This window comes from Mastomys coucha, unplaced genomic scaffold (assembly GCF_008632895.1).
Source record: "Mastomys coucha isolate ucsf_1 unplaced genomic scaffold, UCSF_Mcou_1 pScaffold22, whole genome shotgun sequence".
Lineage (NCBI taxonomy): Eukaryota > Metazoa > Chordata > Mammalia > Rodentia > Muridae > Mastomys > Mastomys coucha.
The window spans coordinates 206,788,169-206,799,607 of record NW_022196905.1 but is presented as its reverse complement, the minus strand read 5'-3'; the positions used below and the strand labels follow the sequence as shown (position 1 = coordinate 206,799,607).

Below are 11,439 nucleotides of genomic sequence, written 5' to 3'. Positions count from 1 at the left end.
TGGTCTGAAGTTTTCTTTCTTCGTTAGGTCTTTGTGTGGTTTAGGTATGAGAGTAATAGTGGCTTCTTTTGCAGTTTATCCTCCAGTCCCGTCTCAGTCATCATTTTCTAGTTTCCTCTGGGAAATCAATCCTCTTTAAGGTCAGGATAGGTCGGAATCCTTTCAGAATGCTGCATTTTTTCTTCATTACAATATTGACAGTGTTACTTTGATTTATCTTTGTTTGAGGGATTGATTATTTAATCAATGATTATTTGATTGTCTCAGTAGGAAAGGTATTCTGCCTGCTTTTGCATAATAATCTGTTCCTAGCACCTGGAATAGTAAATGAGAGAAATCAAAATGTTTAGCAGAATTTAGCATGTTTTGTCATTTGCATTATAGAGACTACAAGTACTCTTACATAGCATCAAATGGGAACCATTGTGTGTGTGGGTGATGATTAATTTACATTTTAAACTTGCTTGGATTAGAAATACAGATTTAATGAGCCTTTAGATATACGTGTAGAAGCATTTCCAGGGAGAATTTACTAAGGAGGAAAGACCACCCTGCATATGGGTGACAGTTCCCTGGTCTGGACTCACATACTGAATAAAAACGGAGACCAAAGCCAAGGATTCTCATTTCGTTGCATTCCTGATCTGCCCAGATGTGGGCTAGCTCTTTATCACATTAAGGTATACTGCTTCTGCTGCAGTGCCTTCCCTGCTATGATGGACTATGTTTCCAGAATAAATGTTCCCTCCTCTAAGTTGCGTAGCCAGGTTTTTTAATCACCAGAAAGAGAAAATAAAACTAATACAGATTAAAATAGCTGACTCAAAACCATAAACAAACTCCTCAAAAATTTTGATGATGGAGAGAAGCATTAAAGGGTTTTACTGATAAATAAAAGTGAGATAGAAGAAAGAGGTGTACTCTGAATAAAGCTTTAGGAAAACAGGCAAGTGGAGCTATTTCCTTTGATTGGCAGTTGCTTGCATGGCAGTATAATTTATCTCTGTTATGAAGCACCATGAGGGCAAGGTCTCCAGTCATTTCATTTCCTCATAGACACTGTGCCTGGCACGAATCAGGCCTTGGGAATCTTTATTATTGCACTGGATGGTGTAAAGAGGTAATTATGGGTAGCCTTATTGGATTAGCCTCTGGAACAGAACATTTCCTCAGTGTTTACTACTCCGCATACAATTATTAGCCTACTCACCTTGGAAAAACAGCTTTGAAGGCTTGACTACCCTATTTTTGTATTTGCATCTTGCAATTATTCTTCTACAGCATAAAGATTACTTTCTTATAACAAGAATTTATATATTCCCAGTGTATAGAATAGGTTGGTTTGGTTTACCTACCCTCCTCAAGAAAAATCTATCATGCTAGGATAGGGCTCTGTGCTTTTTTTCACAATGTAGTAGTTTGAGGAGAAAATGCTAGTTATATGGAGCTGGGTCCTAGGTGCAGGATTCCTTGTGTATTTTGCTTCACCCCTAACTACCAGAGCTAATGCATGTCTCTGATCTAAACAACTTCACATGAATGGCTCAGTTCAAGAAGAAAAATACTTTTTTTTTTTTTTTTAAATTTTGGGACTCCTTCGTGCTTGAACATGGCCATATCATTTAATTTTAAATATAAGAAGGTTCTATTTAAAGGCTTTCCCCCATATAGTTGCTTTGTATATTTCAAGAACAGATGGAATTAAAAACATGTGATGCTCCAGGCAAGACTGAGTCTGCTAGAGTGAAGCAACACGTTCTCATTGGTAAAAAAAAATCACAGACATGACGTTCTTTCAAAGTTCTTTTCAAAGGTGACTTCATTTTAGTTTTTTGTTTACATCCTAATTGTGTATGAAATTTGTAGCCACCCTGCAGGGCAAAATTTTCACATTGGTTTTGAAATGGGCAAAAGTAATGGTGTGTATATTTGAAGCTAGCTCAGCAGCCTTCTGAACAAAAGAGGAAAGGCAGACAGTCGGTGGAGGACAAGACTGCTTTGTGAGAAATTTCCAGAGTCCCAGTTTAGAAAAAGAGGTTAGGGTCAAATCAGTAGACTAGTGTCACCTAGCAGTGAAATTCAGCCCAGGCTCTGCTTCCATCAAAGCCAGTAGCACCTCGTGGAGCTAGACTAGTCTAGACTAGAGGATTGTGTTTGGGGGCATAAAGTGGTAGGAGAAGCTAAGCTGCCATATCTGTTTATATTCAAAATGGCTTCTCTGAAAATGCTGTATCAGCTTGGTAATGTGGATGAAGACAAGAGGTATACGTTTAGTTTGGGTTCTTAAATGTCACCCTGCTTACTGTAAAGGTGCATTGTCACTAATGGTGGCAAATATGGCTCTGTAGAAGTTTTGTGATCTCAACAATGTTTCGAAAGGAAGAGCACCCACTGCACGGAAGGGTGCCTGCCTTCGCCTGGAAGGAGCAGAAGGTACCACGCTTGGCATGGATTGTAAGCTAGTACTGATAGAGTTGATTTTTTTTCAAGTCTTCTTTCCATAACTTTTATAAATGGTCATCTCTATTTCTGATATTTGTCACCCCAAATTCACTTCCATTTTAAGACAACCATTTTAAGCGTTGGTGCCACCTAGACATATACTTAGATTTTAAAAGACAAATTGTGTAGAGGACAACACATTTACTCCCTGATCACCTAAATAATCCGTCTGATGTTAGACAGTAAGAAATCCTGTCACAATCAGGTCCTGAATAAGTCCCTTCAAGTTTCTTTACCTCAGAAATATTCATCTTGAAAAGGAAGAGGCTGCAGGGGATTATTTCTATGTCCAAGTCTGATGGTGAGTGTGAGTCCAAAGGATTAGCTTAGAGTTGTATTCATCAGCACCTTTAAATAGCAATAGCTTCTCCAGGAATGCTGGCTCTGTGACAGTGGCCAGAAAATCTTAGCCCTCTATCAGATCAGCATCTTATCACCTCACTCTGCCTCACTCTCAAACTGTAATCTGAGGAGCCTAGGGAAATAAAGCATGGGAGCCCTTGGAACTAGGGAATTAATAAAACCACCATTCTGTTCTGAGAACAAAGGGGCAAAAAGGCCTGCTCTGATCCAAGTCCCGCCCACCCCCTGAACCCTGCTGAGCCTCTAGAAGATTGATTCCTACAATTCATTTCTACTTTGTCTTCTCTCCAATGTCCATAACTGACCCTTTCACTTTTCCTTCATTTAGCTCATGTTTGGTTTTGGCGCTTTATTTGTTTTGTATTTGTTTATTTGTATGTTTGGCTAATTTTCCAAATATTATTTTAGAAAATAGGGAAACTTCTGTCTACATACCATTATTGTTCTAGCAATTATTTCATTTAAGGTCTGTGAGCCTTTAGGTTCCTTGATACTCCAAAGGAATTTACTGTTGCCAGTGAGCTATCATAATTGAATGTGTGAGTCGTATTATGTCCCCACTACCCATTACCTACTAGGCACATAATAAAAATATATGTCTAATGGGATTCATTGTAGCTGTTATTATTATTACTACTATTATTAGCTAAAGCCTTTTTAGGAAGATTTATGGGACTTTTGTAGTAGATAGTATCCTCATTCCGAGAAAGCACCAGAACATGGAGTGCCAGCTCACAGCTCTCTTGGTTATTGGATTTGCCTTACTAGTTTCTCCTACCATTCTGTTCTGTTAAGGAAGTCACCTTTGTTTTTTGCTGAAGCTTTCATGGAAAGTTATTTTTTGCTGTTAAACAGCTGCTGCTCTCTAGGAGGCCTGCCTTTATTTTATTGGAAGCAATCTGTCTGCATAGGCCAGCTAATGTCTAGAACAGGCAAGGCCGCAGAGTAGGCTACTGCAGAACAGAGCCATGTGATATGTCTTTGAACTGATTCTTTCATATTGCATCTAGTTGTAAACCATATATAGCCATAGGAAGACAGTGGGCAGTAGAAAGGAAGTATTGAAAGAATACAGTTCGTTTAGAAAGCCATTATTATTTAAATATGATATATTGCTTCTATATTTTCTGAAGCTATTTTCTGAATTTATTGGAGCAAATTTACTGGAGTAAATTCAATGTCCAGTAATGTGGTACCAATGAAACAATATATTCATATAATGTAATATTATGCAATTATTAATGAATTAGATAGCCTTATCTGCAATTAACTAAGCAGCAATAATATCTATGTCTCTATGTATTGCCCATAAGAAGTAAATGGATGTGTACATACATATGCATGTATGGGCTCACTCTGAAGAGATGCATACGAAACATGTAATAGTTCTTGTTTCTGATTGAAAGGCCAAGCAACAGAATGGGAAAAGGCTTCAATTGAATGCTTTCTTGTAAGCAAGTCAAAAGAATCCATTGCTTTTCACTGTATTCATTTTTTAGAAAATGAAATGCCTTTAAAAGCAAGGTCAGTGACATGAAATATGATAGGCAGACTTGTTGGTTTATTTACTTGTTTATTCCATCTGTAGTCACTAAACTGTTCTCTAGTAGCTGCAGACATGGCTCCTGAGATGACTGTGACCTTAGAGTGTCCTGGAGATACTGGAGTGGAAGGGCTCATAACGGAGAATGCCTAGGGTAGCCCATAAGGATTCTTAAGAGTAGCTAGCGGCAATATCTTTGAAAGGCAACCCTTAGGCTGACCCCTGGATGATGAGAAGCCAGCTCTGAAGACTGTAAGGCAGGGGTAATGGATGAGGCAACACCGCTCCTGCTGCTCCTAGGGCAGGCAGCAAGTGAGAATCACTGGAAAGGGTTCAAAAAAGCAGACACGCCCATGTTCCATTCAAAGATGGTATGGAGACCGTAGTCTGGGCCTTTAACCTGGCATGAGTACGTGGATCTGATTGAACAGGATGGAGAGCCAAAGGACTCTGAGAGTACCAGGAACCCAAAGAAGCAGTCCCAGGTGCTCAGGAGGTTAGAGGCACCATCTGCTCTTAGTCACTGGGCTGTGAGGGCCATTGCCAAACAGAGGTGTGTGTTCCCGAACACAGAATACTGGGGAGGAAAGGAGGAAGGCTTTTTTCACTGGCTCTGGAAAGCTTCACTACATCTGCAGTGTTGGGGAGAGGATACCCTATCATGTAGCACAGTGTAAGGGCTTGGATCTGGTTGTTTTAAGCATCCGAGACTGACCATCCTTATCTGTACACGAGACGGCATTGTGGGTGTTAAGCAGATGCCAGTGGTTATTAGTTATTAAAGTCTATGACTAATACCAGTTGGGCAGCAATAGGGCCAAAATAATCCATTCCTTCCATTTCTCCCAGAAGTTGAGCTGGATGTTGTATTACTGGGTGTAGTTTTCTTTCTCCCTGTTTTTAGTAACCACTTGGTAGAGAAAAATAATAGGTGATGTCTGTTTTGCCCACTCTGAGGAGACTCCACTTACATGCAGGGTGCTGCTGTGAATCTGTTGTGATGCAGTATCTCTGGGGCTCCACCTTTAATATTTCAGTGGCTACACTATGCTGTAGCTACAACTGCATATATTATAAACGATTAGCATCATTGCAGTTACAGTACATGTTTTATATCTTTGAAACATGCCCCATAAACTATAAAGCCATTACATTCCTAACCAATTACTTGAGGTGAGAAAGGCATGCCTCAAACAAGACAAAATAATAGCATAGGCTCTGAACTCCATGCATCCCTAGGGGCAGCTGAGCCCTAAGAGCCTCTAAATTTATTTTCTATTATTATTTTAAACCAAATTCCACTCACCTTTGCAGTATGCTTATAGAATAGTTGAAGCCCCGAGGCTTCAAAGAAAAGGTGGAGAACAGTGAAAGGAAGTGGACGCAGCCTATCATGATATCAAAAAACCAAAGGCTCCAGAGTTCCCTTTCCCTGGGCTGGTTGACAGAGGGGGACAACAGGCCAATATCTTAATGTCCAAGCACATCAGTATCTGGTTGTATGCTATATAGAATTCTCAAGAATCAAAAAGGGAGTTAGTTAGATTTAAGTACCATAGGGAATCAAGGCAGCGTTTTTGGCAGAATAGTTTTTACATGCTGTTTTTGTTTAGTTAATTTGTATTAGTACCCAAAGCAAGACCTGACTCTGCAGCTGACCTGCTGCCTCTGTGATGCCAGGCAAGTCTGGTACTACAGTTGTAGACGTTACATTCAAAAGTAACTTCGTGTATCAAAACTAAACATATCTCATTTTCTAACAATGTCCAACTTGTAATTCTTTCTCAGAAAGCAGCAGGTTCCCATTTACACAGAGCATCTGTGGCTTTGGGAAAAATCTCCTTATTGATCTGTATTGGATTTATTGATCTTATTCTAAGCCATATTTAACACCCTCTTTTTTTTCTCCCCTTAACTCTCAGTATGACAGGGAGGTAACTAATCTCCTCCTGCATTTGCTGAGCAAGTCAGCAATTCCTGTCTAAGTACCAGGCTGTAGCATTCTAAGGTCATAGGAAACATTTAATTCTTCTGACCAGCAACACAACTTGAAATAGGAAAGAAAGGAAAATTATTGATTACCAAGATGCTGTTGTGGCTAGTCTTCTGCCACAAGCCTGTAATTGATTGAGCCTGGTGACACCCTGATTCCCATCTGCATTCCTTTTCCCCTTTTAGAAATGTAGCTCCATCCATTCTCACCACACGTGGTGCCTTCCAGATTACTTGCGACTTTTATTTGTGGTATCTCTGTTTTGTTGTTGACATAATATCACCAGAGAAATGGTGTTGCTATTTGGAATGTTAATGAACTGCTTGCTTGGCCAATTGCCATTTGTTCCCGTATGTGAATATGGTGTGTGTGTGTGTGTGTGTGTGTGTGTGTGTGTGTGTAAAAGAGCCGAGTAGCAGGGGTGGGATTGCATTTTTTTTTCCTCTTTGCAGCCAGTGACGTGAGCCGTGCCTGGAACAATCAGACTCGCTGCAAACAGGGTAGTTGAAGATGCTGGGGGAGGCAGCCTGGTGCTTCCTAAGCTGAGGCGATCGATCGCAGAGCTGCTCAGGAGCTGCTTGGAGCTGCTGGAGTACAACTGGCAGAGTTCCTTCAGCGTTAGAGCTTTGTAACGGGTAGAAAGTGCCTTTTTATTTCTCCAAACCTATTTCCTGATAGACCTTCAAAATGATTGGCGTGAATAGTGTTCAGAGTGCCAGCAAGGTACGGGTGAGGACCTCAGGTTCTGTGAAGTACTCCCGGGAGGATTCTATCCGGCGGCAGTCCCACCGGTCAAAGTCTATGAAAATTTCCAACTCCTCAGAGTTCTCTGCTAAGGAGACCAAGGTAAAGAAATGCCATGTTAAATATTATGGACAGTTGTATGGTGGGATGGTAGAATGCTATGCATTCTGCCAGCGTCTGATATGCAGTGACAGGCTGAGAAAGTAACAGGAAGCATAAAATGGCTCTAAGATAAGCAGTGGGATTGGAGTGAGCGATGATACCTGAACTCCAGATAGGAGAATTGCTGTGCTGGGCAGCAATTTTACACAGAGTCAGTTTGTGGAAGAGAAGGACTGAAGTAGTATTGAAAGAGAGGCGATTGTGGAAACTGGTGGTTGGCATGGTGGTCATGTTAAGAGTCTCAGAAAGGTTGCCTTGACAAATGGCTTTTAGTGTGGCATATTTTTAGAACATCAGGAATGTAGAAATATCCTGTATAATTTTTATCTTTCATTGAGTTCATTTTTTTTTTCTTTCCTCTCCCGGTCTGTCCCCTTCCCCCAGTCTGTGGAGATAATGTAGAAAAGTGACCCTGTTCTGTGTGCTGTATTCTTGCCATGTTCACTGCCAGGTGTGTGTAACTGGGAGAAATTCCTTCTTTTGTGTTCCTTACGTATGTATGCGCTGCTGCTGTGCTGCCATTAATAAAGCACTGGTGTTTTTAGTGACTCCCCCTGAGATAGCAATCTTGGTTTCGTGTGGAATGGGCAGGGGATGATTACGTAGTGAAGTGGGCATTTACTACATGCAACATATTCTTGAGATTCATCCCACCACCATCTGTGTGAGCAGGGTACTCAGAAACACTCCCACTCCACAGGTTTAAAAATGGAACGATGGAATCATAGGATCATAGAACTCCAGAGCTGGGATGGGGATGATTCTAACAAGATTCATAGGCTTGAAGATGTGTAGGAAAAGCTTTGGGAGGTGGATCTGTATCATTTTAGCCTTCACATGGGTTCTGTCCAGACCCACTGGGAGTAACATCAGGCCTCCTCCCTTCTACCTTGTGCCACTGCCCTCCTCTCCTGCTCCCTCACAGTTTCTTCCTCCTGTGTCATTACAGTATTGAAAGACTTTGATCTTAACACGTTCCCCTCCAAAAAGGTAGGGAATGGAGAGTGACTAAGAAATATACTGGCTCTCCATCCATCACCTTATATTGTGATACAGTGGAATCTAACCCCATCAATCATTAGCACATTATCTGGCTCTAATAAGTTGTTCACAGGTGGCATTTTTTGGGGGTAATTTTTAAATATTAGTCTTAAGGAAGAAGCATGCATCTTTTGATAGTCTTTTAATATGACCAGAATGAGCATGTCTTGGTGCCCACTGCAACTGCTATGCGACTTCCCATGGTATGATGACTACAGTCTGATGTAAGCCCCAAAGGCTATTACGGTATTAAGTAGATGTAGAAGGGCATACATGTGGTGGTCAGTGTGGTTATAAAATTTACTTTGCAAAGAACACTAACTTAGCATCTCTGAATTTTATTTTAATGTACATTATATTTATAACTTGTGGTCAGAAACCCTGAGAAGTTAGAGGTCATCATTGGGAATTCTTTTGTAATCCAAACTCCCATCCTGATGAAAATTTTAATACTTTTGGTTTGCTCAGAATTAGGTTGTATGGGTTAACATTGGAAGCTAGCAGATGCCAAATGAGCAGATTTATCTTTTTTAATGCCTTTTCTATTTTTTATACAGTTGCAGACACTCCCATTTGATAGGAATCTGTTCACTTTGGGAAGAGTATTGTATATAAGCTCCTGGTAGAATTATACTCAGATGACTATGTATATGTAAATGTATAATATATATATATGGATATTATATGGTCTCTTGACTCCTGGGGTGTTTATTAAAGAATATATTTAAGGTCTTACCTCCTAGACTCTGTCTCTGTCTGTCTCCCAGTCACCTTGCCCCTGCCTGTCTTCCTTGTGTATGTATTCCATTAGAATTAGATATTAGATTGAACATTATCATTCATTAGCAAGTTTTGTTCACTAAATGAAGTTAATTGAATATGCTAAGCACTTGTACCCTAAACTAATTAACCGAATTTCATTATGGACAAGTGTAATTACATGGTAATCTATGTCCTTCTCTGTACTGCACATATTTTATTCAAGTGCTAATAGTTAAAAGGAATATTCACCCCAGTTGTACCTAGTAGTAAAATTTTATTAGTTAAGAGCAAATCAGTTTTTTTCTCCTGTTAATCAGTTAAGTAGTATTCTTTAGTTATCTGACTGTTCAGCAAAAAATAAAAGGTTGTCTAACCAGGTGATAAAAAAGTTTATTTCTTCTACAACATCCGACTCTTGCCTCCAGTAAAGACATTAATAAGATAGCATTAAGTATCTCAAGATAACTTCTAGGATTGAATTCTCTCCCCAAAACTCCATCTAACCCATTCTAGAATAAGTATAATAGTTTTCAATTAGTTTAATTATAATATGTTTTATATTCTTGGAAAACTGTCATCTTTGATGTTTCTTAACTTCTGTTTTGTTGACCATAAAACTCATTTATTAGTATAACTATGAAATTAGTTCATCTACAGGCCTCACTTTTCATCCAGTTTTACATTTTGTATCTTATTTGAAGAAGGTGCTAAAAGGTTTCTGAATGGATTGCTTACTTATTGCCTTAAATTTTTAAAAAATACCTTTCAAGATTTTTTGCCTAAATATTTTAAGTGAAGAAATTAAATGATCCAATCTTTGTGCGTCATGTCGTCATACTCTAAGGCAAATTATTTTATATCCCAGGCAAATTCTGTGTGCTGTTTTCATAGAACTTACTGCTCCTCCTGCACCACTCCTCCCTCCGACCCCTCCACATCCTTAAAAGTGGTAAAATCTTCTTTCTTCTGAAGAATATGATTTTTCCTTTTTCTGGATAGTGTTTATATCAAATTCTGGAGCAGATAAAGTGAAGAGGATATTTAATGTTAGTGATCATTAAGAAGGGTGCTTTTACATTTGTGGAAACTAGTATTAATTATCAAAGTGTCTCGTTTGAGCCTGGATATGAATGCATTCAGCCATTTGTCTTTTAACAGATACTGGTAGAGTTGCCATTAAGCCTCCTGGCCATGAAGGGGCAATATAGACCTTCCTGCTACCAGGGTCAACTGGACACACTAGACAAAAATCACAATTTAGAATCATTTGGAGATATTGATTTTTGACTTTTATGTGTCTTTATTCAGTTCTTTATCATGGTGCAGGTTATTGAATGAACTTCAGGTTTCACATATGCATGGCAACTACTCTACCATGAGCAACATGCTAATTTAAACCTCACTTCCACTGAACGTGTCCACATTTCCTCCTTTTCATCTGGTTATATGTAAAGTATAAATTATATGATATATCTTATTTTTTTCCTTGCTTAGATTAAGAGTTGTAAATGCTGGTGTTCATACTTTGATTTGTTTTTATGTACCCAACTCTTAACAAACTACTACATAATTACTTGGGCCAAATCTCAGTTTGACAATGTCATTTCTTAATGCCTTTTCAGAGTGTGAAAATAACGTGTAGTTGAATCTCTGAGGCATGTTGTTAGGAACTAGTAGAACATCACACTGAGAATTTTCTCGATGACTGCATGAATTTAAATAAAATGTTTAAAATGGTTTTTTGATAAAGTAGCTAAGAAACTTAAGACACATCTCATAAAACTCGTGGTACTTTGGGTGTGGTATGTAGTGAAAAAAAATTGGCCATCTGCTTTGTGAGCCAAGATGCTGCCCAGGCATGGTGTGGGTTTTCTTCAGTAATTATCACTGGGCACCTCCCCAACTCATTTCTTACTGAGAAATATCCTCCTCCTGAGCAAGGTTAAGGTTTGTAGCGTTGATGGACTTAGACTTCTTCTGTAAAAAGAAGCCTAAAGACCAAGCTCCCTTCAAGGAAGGTGAGTTTTCTAGCATTGTAGATAAGTCTGGGTTCCTGGAGATGTTAACTGTAAACATGTGAGAGAGAAATGGAAGTGCTTTGCTCCAAAGCACTGCTTGGGGAATGCTTAATTCATTGCTTTGTAAAACATGTTGCAATAATATTGAAAGGCACCATCAACTCTATTCTTTTCAGTCTGCAAAGGATTTGCTTGCTTTTCCTTTAGCCCTGCTAGGTAAATGCTTACCACTTCCTCTGTGAGTCAGCTACATACAAAGGAGCCTGAAGAAGTCTCCACAAGGCCCTTTTGCAACCTCAGATTTTAGTGGG

General features: G+C 39.3%; 1 protein-coding gene across 7 annotated transcripts in view; it reads left to right on the top strand.

Moving 5' to 3' along the window:
* The window catches only part of Psd3 (pleckstrin and Sec7 domain containing 3), a 534,828-nt gene that overhangs the window by 419,579 nt on the left and 103,810 nt on the right, over positions 1–11,439 (top strand). The window contains exon 1 of one of the 7 annotated variants that reach the window (XM_031339991.1): positions 6,868–7,247. The exons of the other annotated variants lie outside the window; for them this stretch is intronic. Coding sequence (XP_031195851.1) covers positions 7,089–7,247 — 159 coding nt within the window. The 5' untranslated portion in view covers positions 6,868–7,088. Of the gene's footprint in view, positions 1–6,867; positions 7,248–11,439 lie in introns of those variants that run through there. 7 annotated transcript variants of the gene reach the window in all.